The sequence below is a fragment of the Symphodus melops genome, assembly GCF_947650265.1.
Source record: "Symphodus melops genome assembly, chromosome: 18".
NCBI lineage: Eukaryota > Metazoa > Chordata > Actinopteri > Labriformes > Labridae > Symphodus > Symphodus melops.
The window spans coordinates 11,672,953-11,690,766 of record NC_136708.1 but is presented as its reverse complement, the minus strand read 5'-3'; the positions used below and the strand labels follow the sequence as shown (position 1 = coordinate 11,690,766).

At 39.1% G+C, this 17,814-nt stretch overlaps 1 protein-coding gene across 1 annotated transcript in view; it reads right to left on the bottom strand.

Moving 5' to 3' along the window:
- Positions 1–6,571: 6,571 nt before the first annotated feature.
- kcnh8 (potassium voltage-gated channel, subfamily H (eag-related), member 8) overlaps positions 6,572–17,814 on the bottom strand; it is a 52,116-nt gene continuing 40,873 nt past the window's right edge. The window contains exons 12-16 of the mRNA XM_079367611.1: positions 17,011–17,049; positions 15,660–15,928; positions 14,542–14,657; positions 14,188–14,267; positions 6,572–8,679 (exon numbers count right to left, since the gene is read on the bottom strand). Of these exons, the coding sequence (XP_079223737.1) occupies positions 8,089–8,679; positions 14,188–14,267; positions 14,542–14,657; positions 15,660–15,928; positions 17,011–17,049 (1,095 nt within the window). The 3' untranslated portion in view covers positions 6,572–8,088. The remainder of the gene's footprint in view (positions 8,680–14,187; positions 14,268–14,541; positions 14,658–15,659; positions 15,929–17,010; positions 17,050–17,814) is intronic.

The window sequence follows — 17,814 nt, the reverse complement described above, 5'->3', positions numbered from 1 at the left end:
TAAGTAAACATCAATTGAAAGGGTGATGTCATCCCCCATTTTCTCTTTATTCCATTTCTGCATCTTCACCTGAACCCCCTGGTCTCATCAACAACGTCCCACATCTGCACCTATGTAGACCTCAGAGCCCCTTGTACGTCTTGTCATCGTAACTGCACCTCCATGAACATAGACATAATGTCCATGAAGCATCACATGGAGAAGTCTGCTGCCCCCTCACTTCGGTTCTCTGGACTTCTACATCTTTGTACTTTCAGTTCGTCCATGACACTAACTTCATGTCTGCTATGGTTTTTCTGTACACTTTTATGTCGTTGTTCTTAATTTATACTTATTACTGCTGTTGTTCTCTATTTCACGTTTGTAACACATTTTTCAAGACATTTTTTTAGACAAGACTGTAATATCATGACGGACATTTTCTCACTTATCTCACGTTTGTTACTCTCTCAATCAATGCTGTTCTTGTCTAATTAATAATGCCTTAAGCTTTTCCTTATATCTTCATATCGTGCCGTCGAAGTTTGATTTCAGTCGGCTGTGTAGTAAGGGACCGTCCCTCATTTATTTAGCTCCCCCATGTGTGAGCCCTGTTGGGTTTCATACAGTATATACTGCACAGAGACAGTCATTTGTTGATGCTCCCTCAAAGTTTTGGAGGATTCCTTTCAATTTAGCATCAAGCATTGTCCGTTTATTTATTACCATATTATCAGTGTTTCTGTATCATGGTTGTTGTTCATGCATATATTTAATGCTTGTTTTATTCTTTTTCTGTCATTCATTGTAGAAATCACACACAAGCACACACTGTAACTCACACACAATCATTGTTCAATAAATGAGTGGCATCTCAACGGGAGTGTGAGGTCTCAAGAGTGGCATCGGAAACCATCGCCTCTTTTGTGTACACAATTAAGGTTTGAGGGTGATTTTCCAATCAGAGTCATTATTATTGACACACATTTGTGAAATAATATGAATTTATTGAATACTCTAATATTGTTCTGAATCTTTTTTCCAAAGATATATTTTGGGGCTTGCGTTTATTTTAGAGATAGGACAGTGGGCAGAAACAGAAACTGGGGAGAGAAAGAGGGAGACCCTCTGTACATGGGGCCCACACACATACAGCTAACAACTCACGTGACTGTCTATTTAATGACTTTAATCCTCTAACCTGCAGGAACTCTGATTTAATTTTGTACTGTTGTGTATATGTCTCAGTAGAGGATAGACTAGGCCACATAAAGTAATGACAGTCATTCACATTGCTATCTCTGCAATAACCAGAGAAGTCGAGCGTGCTGGTAGAAATAGCACCCTTTAAGAGATACACTTGTCTGGGAGGGAATGTAATATAGGAGACTTTGGAAACCTGAAAGACCTATCAGCTTGCAGTAATCACAACCCTCTAAATATGTATCACAGTGTTTTCACTTTATGTCCTGTCTGCAAATCATAAATTCTCCTTCTTATTTTATTGCAGATGCATCCCTTTCCTTGCACTTGAAACAAAAATGAAGTGAACAGCTTAATACAAGCTCCACTGGTTTTAGGGCATGTTGCATTCTCACCAGACTCCTTTCTATCCTTTTTGTTCTCTGCCACCATGCAAAGCTACAAATGACACAATCACACAAACCCATCTTCTGGTAAACCTGGGACACTCAGATGGATGTCAGCTGCCGGACACTTTGCCTTCTTTATGAAGATCCATGGGGCTATTTCACCCGTGATGGAGGTGGTTGTACTTAAGGTGCGCACCTTAAAGAGGTACTTTTGTACAGGCACACTGTTGTTGTTTTCAAGTGATTTGTAATGAGCTTGTTGTACAATTAGGTCTGTGTGGACGGTCCTCAGGAGTCGGGGGCTGACACTGAGCAGAGATTAACTGCTTTAAAATGTGACAGAAAACTTGGCTTAGAGCAGCAATTAAGGTCAAAGACACAAAAAACATATTTTGAATGTCTCTTTTGGAAATTTCTAGCTGAAACACTTTATACAGGAAGCCTTGAAATAAAGTGGCGCTCTAATGAGATGCATATTCATGTATTACATCAAATACCTAAAAACAGGTCTGTCAGATAAAAACAATCACAAATGGTAACGTCACATAATGACATGTAATCTCAAATGTAAAAGTTTGTAAACAAATGGACTGTCATTTTCTTTATTTATGCCTTTAGTATCTACCAACTACTGGGGGAAATATCTAGTTGTTTAGCTGCTAAACTCTCTCTCTCTGGAGTTATTTTGATGATGTCTGCTGCAGCAAAAAATGACTCCATGAGAGTGGTGCAAGTTAATCACACATGTACCAAGCCACAGAGCAAAACAAGCTGAAATATACTTTAAAGCTGCACATAGTCACAGGGCAGCTTTAGATTCAGGTGATATGCTCTATATATTTATCAGCATTTTCGGCACATTTTACTTTGTCATTTTGCTTCAAAGATAAACAGTTGTTTTTTTTACATGTTATTTTAAGCCCTATCACAGACCAAAGGCAGAGACAAAGACAGAACCCTACCAATATTATATACAGAGATCTGCTCTCTCTGAAGATGATTTCAATAAAAACTTGCATGACTGGTTAAATTTGTAACCTAATTTTGGCAAGTTATCCTCTAAAATCCTACCTTAACAGCAGAATGCAAAGGAACATCATGGACAGCAGCCTAACAGTGTTTGAAGCTGTCAGATGTTCACAAATAGAAGAAAATAAACTCTCCCTCCATAGAAGGAGAATGATTCAGTCCAGACTATTCAGCAAGGACACCTAAATCACTGTACCATCAACACAATAGAGGACAACAATTTAGCAAGAGCTCTGCAGTACATGGTGATGATCCATATGCTGCTTTTAAATGCCAGATGCCTCTGTGACAGGTGAGCAACAAAAGAGGTAATTTAGCAACCAATTCTGCTTCTGTGATGGGTATAGTCAGACCTGCACTTCTTAGAGAGGGAACCACTATTAATCTCTGCTTCTGACATGTGCATTGTTCTGCATATCCTCCACCAACACCACCACTTCGACCATAGAACCTACGGGAGCAGCTCAGTCATTTATCAAACACACAATGTGTCCTGCAAGAGTCACCCCTCCCCTCTTTCCTGCTTTACGCCAATGCAAATGAAACCATTTGAAGGTACAACAGCTGCGGTCTCATCCAAAGTGGGACAGAAAAATGTAAAGCCCTTAGGTAGAAGGTGTTCTCAGTATAGTGTTGTATGTAAGTTCCATCTCATATTGTTACATGGCAGAGACACCAGATCTATACAGACACACTCGCAAGCAAGCACAATAATAAATTGTCCTTGGTTCAGCTCATCCTCTTTTTCTTTAACACAAATGGAAACACCTCACCACTGCTGGCAAATTTCAACATATCTCTATTATGTCAGTCGAGATTAAAAGAGAGAAATGGACAGATTGTTATTACCTGGGAGAGAATTTCTCACCTCCTGCACAGCCATGGAGTTTTTCTGTAGTGCATTCTGGGGCGACACACAACTGAAGAGGCTCTTTTCACTAGGAGTAAGTGCTATTTGAATGGAAGAGTGAATGAGTGTGTTTGCATGTGTGTTTAAATGCACAGCATTTCTGTGTGTGTTCAGATAAGAGTGGATGGTGATGAATAGTTGTTGTATTTGGGTCAGGACCTGTATTAAATATTGGGGAAAGAGTGTGGAGGGAATATAAAATAAAATGAAAATATGAATATAAAACACGGCTTTAAGTGTTTCAGTGTTGGACTCAAAATACATTTTAAGTTCTTTTTGCCAACTGTTTGCTCCTATCTGGCAAAAACATGACAAAAATAGTGTGCATAGGCCTTGATATTTTCATGATCTTTTGTTTGTATTTTCCTTCACAAAAGGCTTTTCTTGAACTCAAAGGCATGTACTAATTTAGTGTTCAAGTAATTTTGATATATTTTTTTCCTTTTCCACATCAAGGATAATACCTTTAAACTAGCTGGATAGCAGCATGGATATCTTCTTGTTCTTATATTAAGTCTAGGTTATTAGCCACTCGTAATGACAATCATTATCATTGGCCAGTTCCTACACAGCTTCCTGTAAAAAATAAACCTTATGAAATGCTTATAAATGTTTGCTGCTGTCTGACAGTATTGCATGAGCTGCCCTTTAGATTGTAACTATTTATTTTACTTTCAATGGTAGTTGTGCAGTGAAATTGTGACTTTGTAGATCTCAATATTTGTGAAATTTTCAAAACATAGTGGCATGACAATAAAGCAGCATTTGAGCTTCTCACCCTGAGATAGACATTCAGGAAATTCCTCTTTTAATTTTGATGCCTTAACATCCGACATCCTACCTTTTCTAGAAAGACTTTACTATTGTTTTTTGTTTCCCTATTTCCCCAATACCTACCCTTTTTTTACTCCATCCATCAAAATCAGAGTCAACCTAAATTGAAAATCATGACTGTAGGGAAAGAGCAAAGCAAGGGTGCAAAAGAGGAAGGCAGATGGGCCTCCGTTTGCTACTGACAGATTGTGGTAAATTGTGAATTAAAGATGAGCTTGCTAGCAGGTGGATAGAACGGTGCATAAACAGCCAGGGTGGGATTGTCTGTAGGCCTATACTATTAAATATGGATGGACATTTAAGACCCCAGGCTAAATAACAGCATTCCCACAGATGTGCTGGAGGCGCTACTAAATACACAAATAATCTATCTCAGTGCAAACACACATACTACCACCTGTAACTACTCAGTAAAACAAGTCATATAATTGCCAAAGTTGGGGCTATTATGATGTTTTTTTAAGAGTCACACACATCATTAGCCCCTCTTAAAGCAATTACACATGTAGAGGCGAAAGAACAGTTTATAGTGATAAATACAGTTAAAAATGTCAAAGATCATCATGTCAGTAGGACTAGCTGAGGGAAAGGAAAAGAGAGTTGTTAAAACAACACTTAAAGGCAATTTACTACAGATAATCTGGTTACCGTCATTGCAACACCAAAATGACAGACTGAGAGAAAGATTCAGAAGTGTCGCCATAGATATTCAGAAAAGGCAAGATCAGCAGACAAATTTTAAAGATGTAGTAACGTTCATTATCTCACTGGTAGAAAGGGCATCCCACCCTGTGTTTGGTGAAATTCCAGGGCAAATAAAACACCAAACAAACAGTAAGACAGAAAAGTCAAGTGGAAAGAACAATATCACAATACTGGTCACTGAAGTAAAAGCACAGGAAGGCGAGAGGTGCCAGTATCAAGAAAACTCAAGAGAATGGAACAAATATGAACAGGGCCTTCAAGAAACCCTGTATCTTCTGTCAGGGAGACCACATTGTTGAACTGTATAGCCAGAGCCGGCTACACACACTGTCTGTGGAACGTAACATTTTGCTACAAACAGACAACCGAGTAGACCATTGAAAGTTCTACAGACAATTCAAACCTCGACAACACACATTCACACACTCATGGACCCACACACAGGAGCAAACCTTGCTAGGTTAGAGCAGCTGGATCTCTGAAAGATGTGTGTAATACACATCGCACACACTCAGTTTTCAAACCCCTGCCTACGTGACCTGTGACACATGACAACTACAGCACTTTCACTTCAGGTGAACCATTGCAGCATGCTACAAAAGAAAGCCAAACAAGCATACATACACACTGCTGTTATCGAAAGTGTCGACAAGCAATAGTTGTACATGATTTCACTTTGTGTTTGTATACAAAGTGTAAGCTGTAAAGCTGCAAAAGAAGATAATAATAAGCTACATATTAGGATATTTCTGATCCCTAAAACCTGTCTGTGTTTTAATGTCATGATAAGAAGCTGTGTTGCTTTGCAATGCTAGTAGAGTTGTCCAGAAGATGATACTGTTAGACATGTCAGTTGTTAAGTCATCATTTGAATATAGACTACTAGCAGTTTTTAATTTATTCTCTCTTTCAAATATCTCATTTCGACTTTTTAGGTTTAGCTGTTTGTCGATAATTACTAAATGTTAGCATGCTAACATTATAAACTGAGATGATAATCAGAATAAACACCTACATTTAGCATGTTACATTTGAAAATGTAAGTTACTTAGCATCTATATGTTAGCATTTAGCTATTACATAACAAGACATGACTGGTTTTGCAACACAAAATATATGTAGGCCTACATAGCTTTAATCTATTGTCAATAGTCATATTGTATCAACCTACACACAAACAATACATAGGTTACATTTAGAAAATTGTTCTTCTTACAAATCAATGTATCTTTCTTTTTTAAAGCCATGTCCATGTAACTAATAGGAAGTATTCATTTTTCTGAACTTCAGACCTGGAGAAGTCTGTAATGATACCATTTTATCTACACCTGAAATTTGAGCTTACTATGTCTTTGAAAGCCATTATCATGAATGTGTTTTCTATGGTGGTCAAAAGGACTATGTAAGGTATATTAAGACAAGGCAGAGTTCATTGATGTCATAACCTCGAATAACATCTATCCAGTATTCCAGTATGTGAACACTCAACATATAAAGGCCAGGACATAACAGTCATATTTGTCTTTTATTAGCATAACATTGTTTTTGTATCTATTAAATATCAAAATGTTAAGGGAAATAAAGATGTTCGATTACAGTACATTCCATTTGCAGAGAAGCAGAGTCAAACCTACATGAATTCAAAAGAGAAACTGTAGATCTGTGTGGACAATAGTTTGGACCATTTTCCTGGTATAAGATTGCATTGGCCAGCAAACAGCACTGCCATAACCTCATATACAGTAGCATTATTTACTGCCATTCCACACTCTCTGAGGTAAAAAAATACATTTTTGTATTGATACATTCATAGAAATATAAAACGTGTCTTTATGTCCTTGTTGTGCTTTTTTCTTTAAGGGAATATTGCCTTCGCTTGGACCAGCTGGGAAAATGGACCTCAGAGCTGATTACTCCAGGTGACAATCGAGGACAAGGCCGACATCATTCTTGGCAGTTTTCCTCCAGGCCTCTTCACAAGGGGGGCGACTTCCTTTCGTCAAAAATTACCCAACATCCAATAAATATGCATCAGTAAATGCCAGGTTCGGTTATTAAAAGATTGAACCATGTTTCCTTTAAGTAGATAGATAAATGGCAAGCTGGATTTCCACTGGGTGACATGCAGCATGTTAATTTGTGTCTACAGGCACTACTCAAAAGGCTCAGAAAGGCATGCACAGAGCGAGAGAAAGAGGAAAGAGAGAGCCAGAGAGAGGTTTGAGGAAAAAATAAAGGACAAAGAGGGAGAAAGAGTCCCCGTGCTCGGTGTGACAGACGACAGCAGGGGCTGTGCTGCCCGAGGCATAACATAAGCCCCCCCACCCTACTTCCCCATTCTACAACCAACTTTCTTCAGTTCCCTAAGGGGCTTGGGGTAAAGAGCACAATACATCCCATTTCTCTCAATCCACACCATTCTGTGCTCCCAGTCCAACCAGCCTCAACCAGACATGCACTGGTCCATGCAATCCAGAGCATAAGGTGCAGGTTGAGTGAGTAAGAAAAGAAGGGATAAATGGTGGAGATAGGGGGGTAGGGTACGAATGGTAAGTGCCTGTGTCTCTCCCCTCCTTGTCTCCAAACCTCCCCTCCAGCACTCATAATGCTTTGTCTTCTTCTAACCAGCCTAGCTGACCTGAAACCATCACGTCAGGAGCAAAGAAAGAGAGGTCAGAAAGAACTCTCTCCTCTTCTGAATCGCTCTTGTGTTCCATTATAGATAACCCCGCCCACAGGTAAAGACGACAGTCGTGGGTAAGGGGCTGATCTGTGTCCAGATAGATGACCTGAACCTCATCATCATCTCTAACATCTACATTTTTTTAATAAGATAAAGCTAACACACCTAATCCTTCTTTACTTGTTTCATGCAACATGATTTTTTAACACGTGCCTTTTAAATAAAAGGGTTGCAACCCTGCATTCTCATCATAGTGGGGACCAAAGTTATTCAATGTGATGTAGTTCAACATATGTATTCTAAAAATAACCTGGAAAAAGTCCTGCTGAATCCAGGAAATTTCAGAATGAATGCTGCTACAAACCCTTCGGTGGGCTTTTGTATGTCCCCCCAAGTCCAGTTTGTGGAGAGCACTCACTGCTAAGATTAGGGTCCTCATCTCCCCCGTCTTGTGACGCTGGACTGTGCACCCTCGAACTGTTTAAGTCAGAAACCCTGTCTGTGAAGTGGGAGCTCTCTGGTGAGCTGAGGGGTGAGGAAAGCATATGAGACTCTGTGATGATTGGCTCCAGTTGCAGGTCTGATAAGTTGGAAGTTGAAGGTATATGTGAGCTTGGGGAAGCAGTGTTCCGCAGTTGGAGTTCCTGGGGTCGATGTGTGAGGGGGTCCTGATGGTATATTCCTCCACAGTCCTGGGGAAAAGTTAGGGGTGAGGAGGGCAGGGACATTGGTGTGTCCATCCAGATGGAGGCAGTCTGAGAGGAGGAGGGTGAAGAGTAGGACTGAGGAGGGTGAGGGTGGGGAAGGTATGTGTGCTGTCCTGGAGAGTAATGAGCAGGGAAGACTAGTGTCGGCTTAGGCACAGATGACATGAGGGTCTCCATGAGATGAGCCATCCTGTTCATCACTCGTCCAAGGTCAGCTACTTCTCGCCCGAGGGTGCTCACCTGCAAACACAAACAAAAACCATCAGTTGTTTCAAAGAAAAAAAAGTAATAAAATACGAAAACCTTTACAAAAAATGTTTTATCCTACGGTAACATCACCATCTAGATCTTTGTGTTGTTTTAAAATAAGTCTGGATGAAGAAGTTTAGTTCTTTGATATCTTAAAGTGAATTAGTGACTTACTTCTTAGAAATCATAATCCAAGATTACAGCTAAAGGAAATATGAGAGTAGTGTGAGGTCTCACTCAGAAGGTTCATAGTCTACGTTCTTACATTCCTTTATTATTGTCTCATCCAAATCTTAGCCAAGAAAAAGAGAGAGAATAGTGCTAGATGCAGTCTAAGTTCCTACAAGTGTGATAAGGATCTGGGCTTTAAGAAAAATGAGACAAGATGGGTCTCAATTTAATCTTAACAATTACATGTCCAAAAACCCCAAGGGCATATTTTATATATGTCGAATCATACAAATCTTAGCTCCACTTTGCCATATTAGGCCTGCAGGCAATGACTTCATGGGATGTACAAGATGCATGTTTTATTTACATTTAGTATTTGTTAATTAAAAGTTATTTTCACACACATTCATATCATTCAAAAACATTATCATGAGTGGAAACTTTAAGTCGACTTGACCACAATAAAAAGTAAGGATTTCGTAATTGAACAATTGTTTGATTTATTTTTCAAGCTGAAACATAGTAATGGTTCCAGCTCCTTTTGAGTGCGGACATTTTGCTTTTTTTGCAAGATTGCTTTAATTTTTTGAATATTTGATCATGAAGTTGAATTATCTTGTTGCCTTCCTCTTGATCAACATTATAAATAATTTGCAGTCTGTAGTGTAGAGGTTAGCAACTCTGCCCATCAGCCAGCAGCCAAATGAGTAAGAGTGAAAACTAAACAGAGTTAAGATCTCCAATAATGATAAAAGGAGTCGCATGAAATTTTCTTGAGACCAAAATTAGACAATACAAGAGAAGGTTTCTCAATTATTGCTTCAATAATGTTCCTTACTCAGTCTTATTTTTCATCAAAGACTTGTCTTTTCATTGCTCTTAAGGGTCCTGAGAAATAAATCAGAGAAGACAGAATAAGTTGAAAATGAGATTCTAATTGTTGTCTCATTAGGCTCGATGAACTCAAGATTTCAACATATAGGTTTCAATGTGCAAGGTGTTCACAGGAAACACAGCAAACACGCGATCAAGGGACATTTGATCTCATTGATGAGGGCTTCCATTTTTAATTTCAAGCTATTTAAGCCGTGTCAAATCTGCTAATGCTATCCAAATATTTCGTGCAACCACTTCTTGACATGAAAAGCATTTAACTTGCAAAACATTGAACGGGTTTAATCAGCTATTTTCCAGAGGAGCGATGTAACAAAAGAAGCAACCACAGTGTGCAGTATCTTAGGTGTTTCAGGTAATAGGCTGCATGAAGTTAAAAAACAACTCTACAATGTCCTGCTGTTGTGTCGAATGTAACTCAGGTCGTGTACAGCCTTAAGTCAGGTTGCAGTTGCAAATAAATTCAACTGCTTCTTCATAACACAACAAAAATGAAGAGATGCAAATGTTGATTTTGTTGGCTGCATGAAAGCCATTTAACAGAAATTCTCCTTTTGGCATAGATGCAGCTCAACAATTGTTACTGTAGTTTTGAAGCATAGTTGCTGGTAGTAATCCAAAGTGCCAATATTCCAACTTGAAGAAATGCTTGAAAGTACATGAAAAAAATAATCCAGGAACTTACAACTATAAACCTGTTTACTTCCTGATTTAGGAAGACTTAAATTCTCATACTTAACAAGACTCTATAGGATTATAGATTTAAAGATGAACAACAAGAAATAAAAACTTTTTACCAGGAAATACACAAACCAAGTGATAAATTAAAGGGCTATGGTTACATACAGAAAAGTAATATGAGGATGAATTTTCAGGTCAGTCATTTTAGGTCAAATTTGTATTTTTATTTTCGTCTCCTGCCTGCCGTTTTGCATGTAAAATCGTGCTGCTATAATTGGTCATTCCTGTGATGAGGGCGGGGTGGTGATTAGCTCCTCTCTGCATGAGGCATTTCCACAGAGGGCACAGCCATGAAGCCCTGCCAACAGGCCATCTGCTTCTGCTAGTCAAAGCACTCGCGATGTTCATCAGGCCGATCATGCACATCAGTGCTACTGGAGTAACATCAGCCCCTCAGCAGGACACACAACTGCAGGTGGAAACTGCTGCAGACCTTGTGTGAAGACATGTAGAAGAAGAGACCAGGCCGTGTGTCTTTGAGTATACTGTGATCTCTTCAGAACACATAAAGCTGGGCACTTATGATTAGTCTCTGGGTAACATTGAAACACAATTTAGGTTACGTAAACAATAATGTGCATATGTAAAACTAAAAATATGGCAACTAATGTTTTCTTAGAAATCAGTTCGAATGTCAATTGATCTTATTTTTCACATATTAAATACTTAATTTCCCTTTAAAAACTGCACTTGTTTGACTTTAATCTATCACTCCCTACGCTGACAATAGATTCATCAGAGAAAAAAAATGTTTTCCTCTTCCTCCTCTACAATTGTCCCATCTCTGCCATCTCTCTCCCTCTCTGGAGTGGCTGATAAAAGCCTCGGTCTAAACTCTGGCTCTGATAAAAATAGAAAAAGCAGAGAGTGTCAGGACAGTCCAATCTGAAACGCTGTCAACATGATTCCAGTTCTCCTACCTCCGAGACAACCATCTGTGAGAACAATCAGACAAAAACAGCACGGATGGCTATAAACCACTGCAGCTACAGGTACATAGTAAAGATCCAAAAATCAGTCATAGCGACATTAAATCATATGATGCTCATAATAAATAAACCATTTAGATATTAATTAAAACTTAACTTATTAAAATGTCTCTGAATTATTGTTTTGAGTTGTAGTACAGTGATAAATATTGGTGGTTCAGTTGTTATATGTTTGTCTTTTTAGGACAAAGGATGTATTTTTTTCTGTTTTAGAAAGTCTGTTGGTTCTCCTTTAGTTGTACTCTTTTGACGATATTCTGTTTCTGAGCGGGGGGCCCTCTCTCTTCTCCCATGTGGTGGCAGGGTTAATGGTTGGTGAGGGAGGAGTTCACTCAAAAAAAACAAAAAAAAAACATGTATGAACCAAGTTTAAGCCTCTGAGTGAGTGAAACATACACAAGCTAAAGGAAGCATCATCCTGTCCATGTGAACAGAGCCGAGAACAATAAATTCAGAGGGAGTTGAACTCTTATTCATTACTCTACGATAAATGTATATGGATGCATACTCTGAATACTATTATTCAGAATGTCATTAGTTTTAGTTTAACAGACCTTGACTTTTTTGTGCCCCTTAAACTACTTTAATAGTAAGCTACGGGCTGGTTCCTATATAACGTTAAACTAAAGAACTAATATTAGAGTTACACTCATTTCTCAGAGACACACCTATGAATACATACCACTGCTGCTCTGTGCATAATACATTCATGTCTTGTTACAAGCTTTGAGTATATTTGCTTTGTTTGATTCTGTTGATTGACACAAAGTTAGGATTAGACATGATGTCCTGCATGGCGGCTGCTGCTGGTGAGCCTCCGGAGCCCCCTGTAGTGACAGATGACTGACGTCACTCAGGCTTTGTCCATTCATATTTACAGTCTATATTGTGTACACACGGTTTCTTTTAAATATATCTGTTAAGTGTATGTGCATTGGTGATCATTAACTGTTTATTCTCCCTCAAGTAAATTACATGTGCCATTACTCATGACAGGGTACAACGTTCTCCCTCTCACCATATTATTGGCTTTCAGTTCCTATTACAATACGGCCCTTCTGTGGACATGCTGAAGTACAAGGATGAAAGAGTAAAGTTCAGAGATCAGGTCAGGACCATTTTATAACTGTTCACACAATTTGTAGTTCATTTAAAATGTTGCCACATCTGCACAGAACAGGTCAAAATCAGCAAAATGAATGAATATGAATTGCTGTTAAAAGCAATATGCACTTTTTTGCATGGTTAGATGAGTTATTATTTGTGTTTTGATGCTCCCCAGAGAATATACTGTATATCATCTAACTGTCATGCAACAACAACTTCTTGACCTTATTTCCATTGCACTGTGAGAGGAAATGTGCATGAGTTGATCACACCACCGAATCAGTGCACAGACTGAACACTGAGCAAATGAGTTCATAGAAGCATGAGCACACCTTTTTTTATTCTTTGATGATAAATCCTGTTTTTGAAAACAAATAAGAAAAATCCAGCTTGCATTGCATTTCAGGAAGACACGGCTTTCATTTGTATTTTGTACTTGTGTTTGTGAAGAGAGCAGAAAGCTGCTGTAAACCAGCACCCTGCTTTCATCTCCTATGGCGATCTGAATGGATGGATGCGAGTGAAGATTAACAACCTACAAGACCACGCTGAGATACTTCCTGTCAAACATGTGCAACCCACAGAGACATAGGATCAGGACAACAGAAGGGACTTGTACATGTAACTGTGAGGATGCTGTTCAATTGTCTTTCACACTCCATTTTTTCCATCACTCCTGATTTGTTTGTCTTTTTTAATCTTCCTTTTTTTGTTCTCAGTTTCTCTCTCTTCACATCTCTGTTTCTTTTTAATCCAAGTCTCATCCAGACTGAGGCTTAGCAGGAGGAAGACCACACTTCTCCTCACCTGCCAAAAGGTCTAATGCCAATTTAGCCACCCGCCAATCAAAACCATAGGGTGTGTGCGTATTTGTGTTCGGAGGGACTGTTGCAAGCTGTACAGGCCATGAAACACTAAATGATGACACAATATAATGATACTCAAATATTAACTAGTGGTGGCAAATTTAATGTACTGCTCATCAAAACCAATGAATGTAAGATTTAGATGGTTTATGCATTAATAGTATTACTTCTTATGACATGGTCATTTTTTCTATTTTTGGAGGCAGAGACATCTGGCTGTAGATGTTCTTAATGATATGTTTAAGGATGATTCTGACAAACATTTGCTGTTCAAAACTGTTATGTTATGTCTTTCAATTGCCCAAGGATTGATTTGTGATGTATTTAATGTATTTTTGAATTTCTATGTTTGGCTGCTTGTTGTGTGTCTGAAACTCTGTTTTTGTGTTGCTGCTTGTTATGTCCAGGACACTCTTGAAAAAAAGATTTTTTTTTAATCTCAATGAGTTTCTCTTCCTGGTTAAATAAAGGTTATCATAATATTACAACTCTTATTTTGCCTCACCTAGTTTGAATCTGACATGCTGTTATAGCCATATGGCTAGTGCTTACCTGAGCCCACCTGCCTCTCTCTCTCTCTCTCTCTCTCTCTCTCTCTCTCACACACACACACACACACACACACACACACACACACACACACACACACACACACACACACACACACACACACACACACACACATTTCTTTCTCTCTCTTTTTGAGCATACACGCAAACACAGAGTCCTACCTGCTGGTCAAGGTTTCGCAGTTGTCCTCTTGTCTCCTCAGCTTTAACCGCCAGCTCTGCGGTGCTGATCTGCAGCATATCTGTGACAAAAAATGTACCCATTACAAAGATTGCTTCAACAGCATATTAAGACCGTGCACCCAGCAGTTATTGTATGGGTGCAGCTGATGAATGCTGTAGGCTTTGACAGTCAGTTTAGAATTAATCATCATCATTATATGAGAAAACTTCAAGGATTTGGATGTGATCTTTTCTAACTTCTCAGCATGTGGGAAGTTTATGGGAATGAAAATAGTTTTAGTCCCATTTGAGAGGCAAACTGCTGTGATTAAGGAGGATGAAGGATGGAAGAACCTGTGGTAGATGCTGAGGCACTGTTTGGTTCATTGATGGGACAACCTCGGCCAGGAGAGAAGGAGAAAGACGGGGAACTTTCCCTTCCCTGGCTGTCCTCTGTACCATCCACTATCCTGCAGAGAGACAATAGTGTGAGCAAGACAGAAAAAAATGTGTTACTGATAAAGTCACAAGTGCAGGTAATGTATGAACAACATCAATATTAAAAATAGTTTAAAAAAAACCCCAAAACATTTTGTCAAAACTTAGATAAGACAGCTAATAACACTAATTCTATTGTAATATGAAGCTATGGCTGAAGTTTAGCTTAGTATATGACAAACACCGGTAAGAAAGAGTTATCTGAACTGTGTAAAATTAATGCAAATAATAATACTGTAAAATGAGATACAGTAGCTTCATTCCCCTGATACCAGTGGTAAGATTTAGCTACCTGTATACTAACTGTCTCCTGGCTGTTACAGCGGATTTGGAATCGTTTTCCAAATTGTAAGACTTTGTCCTTGTTTCAATTAAACTGGTATGCCAATTATGTATGTATTTCACTTTTCAGTGCCCCATCTTAATATCAGGGAAGTATGTTAACTGTTCATTACTTTGAATTAATCTGAAATTTGAGAAATTATCAAATTGGGGTGAAATAGTAACCAAAAGCACTTGACAGCTCGTACTAGCTAACAGTAATATCAAGGGTTAGAGTAGATTATGTGTTTTTGGACGAGTTCAGAAAATCTGCAGGACTTAAGGCAATATACAGTCAGTAGAGCAGGTTTGTTAGGATCCAGGTCAGCAGAGACGTTTACTAAGATTAAAAATCATTATAGCCTAATGTGTCATTTTCTCGGTTGTGCACGGCAATACAAATAATAAACAAGTGATCTAAGCCATTTTGAGCTTAGCATAATTTAACCCTGCCCAAAGGCATATTAGATAAGTTGCTGGGCTGAGTGAAAGTACCAACAAAGGTCATAAAGCTATTTCTCTTAGTTTTAACTTAAACTTTTTTCAGAAGGCCACTGCTCTGGTTTGTACCACATCGACTTATTAAAGATTGACAGAAACAGAGGAACAGGGACACAAGCCCACACAGGCAAATCAATAGCTTTCACACTTACCTCAAGCTGAGGTTTGACGGGTCTAATGTGGTGAGTGTAATTTCCTGGATCTTCCTTTGGGACCTCCTGGTGTTCTGGCAGGGTCGACTCAGTGGAGACTTCCCATCTGAGTCCCTGAGGTGTCCCGCTTTGTTCCGCTCTGATGTCAGAGGTACAGACATGCCCATGTATTCCTCTTCTTCCTCCTCCTCATCTTCCTCCTGTTTCTCCTGCCCCTCAATGATGGGTGGAAAACCCTGAACTACGCGTCCATTTCTTCCCACCCTGGGCTGGAAAATAAAAACAACCAAAACACATGATTACATGTTTGATATTAATATCTTTAGCCTTTGATTTGATACAAAAAGACAGTTTTGAGGTTTTCATAAGAACATGGGTATGGGTTTTCAGAAAATGAGAGCTTATCATCAACATCTATTCATGATGATTTGACTCATCTGAAGCATCAACCTTGATGCCTCTTTTTCAAAAAACTGCAATTCTCAGAGCAAATGTTGTCATCCTCATGTTTTCGGCTCCTTCTGAAGATGCTGAATACACTTATCTGTATTTATTTGGTTAATATCATAACCCTGGGGTGGCTTCAATATGCACTAATGACTTCTATGTGCAAAAAGCAGACTACTCAGCTTTATGGTTGATGAGGTAGAGCAGAAAATCCCAGTAAACATGTAAGAGCACAAATGTGACCTTCAGATAAATGAAGGCCACTCTGGTGCACTCTGACATCCCTTCACACAGAAAGACGTCAGCATGGCTGCTGATCCTTAAGAAGAGGACACAATAACAGAAGTAACATCCGAAAAGTTAACCTATTGATCAGCAGCCAGTGACCTCACTTCAGAGTGAGAGCAAGGTTAATGGCTACGAGACAGCCAAATGGATTTCTTCTTAAAATACTTGACAGCAAATTATTATATTTATGTTTATCTGTGTATATTCTCAGCATTTAAAGAGCAGCCTGACAGCATGTGGAGAATTTCATCGCAGTCTATTCTGGGCCTGCTGTGATTTAATGACTGCTAGCTCATTCTGCGAGCGATTGATCTTCTCTCCTTTGCCGACCTTCTCGCCTCAAAAAAAAAAGTATCAAAAAAATCTCCCCATCATTCGACTCATTAAGGGTAAAAGAGTGATAGACTCCATTATAAGCGATGGAGGTCGCTCTGCAGACTTTTTATATGTCAGGTTAGAGAAATTGATCTGCTGTTGAACTTCATTTGAGTTTCATTATTTTCGGATGTGGCTTGATTAAAACGTTCTGGGTTGGCTGTAACAAAAAGGGGCACGTTTTTGCCTTTAGATTGAAAATCATCAATCAGTGTGTTGCAGTCTGAGTGTGGTCCATTACCTGAGTATCCACAGTTGTTGTAGACAGTCTGGCCTTCACCTGTAAAAGAGCCAAAGAGAGTATACACAGTAAATGAACTGCACTACAGAGCAATCAAGATGTGGCCTTTTCCACAACACTCAGCAGTTTCATTTTTTGGGTGCAAGGATGTAAAAAATGACTGTATGGCTTGAAGTGATCCTATTCCTATGATGGCAAAGAATTCACTTTAACACAGTGATACGCACACTGTTAACAGTAATATCCAAACAGTAATCTTCTGCTTCTCACACTCACATCCTCCATCCTGAGCCCAGCTCCTTCTTCCTGTCTTCATTTTAACTCCACTTCAGATCTATGCCCCTAAAAGCCCTGCAGCAAGAAGTGTGAAAGTGTGTGTGTGTGTGTGTGTGTGTGTGTGTGTGCATGTGTGTGTGACAGCCAGCAGTGTTTGAGGGCGAGAAACATAAACACCTGAGTGTAATTACAGCAGCAGAGCTCATCAGAGTGGCCCGGCTATTTTCTCAGGCACATACACGCCAACACACACTCTCTCTTTTCACTTCTTTTTTTATACATATTCCTCTCTTGCTTCTTCCAGTCACTCTAAAAAAATCCCCTTCTTACAACACCAACTTTTCTCATTTCTCTTGCTCAGCATAGCCACGGTTTTCACCCATTTTCACTGTAACTCCCTTCATCATACCGTATCGGTAGTATTACAAAAAATATCCAAGACTATTCAGGATAATGCAGTTTATTAAAAAATCTGCCCGTCATTAGGTTTCCCACCCCTCACTATTTATAATGTCAGGGGGGGCCTCT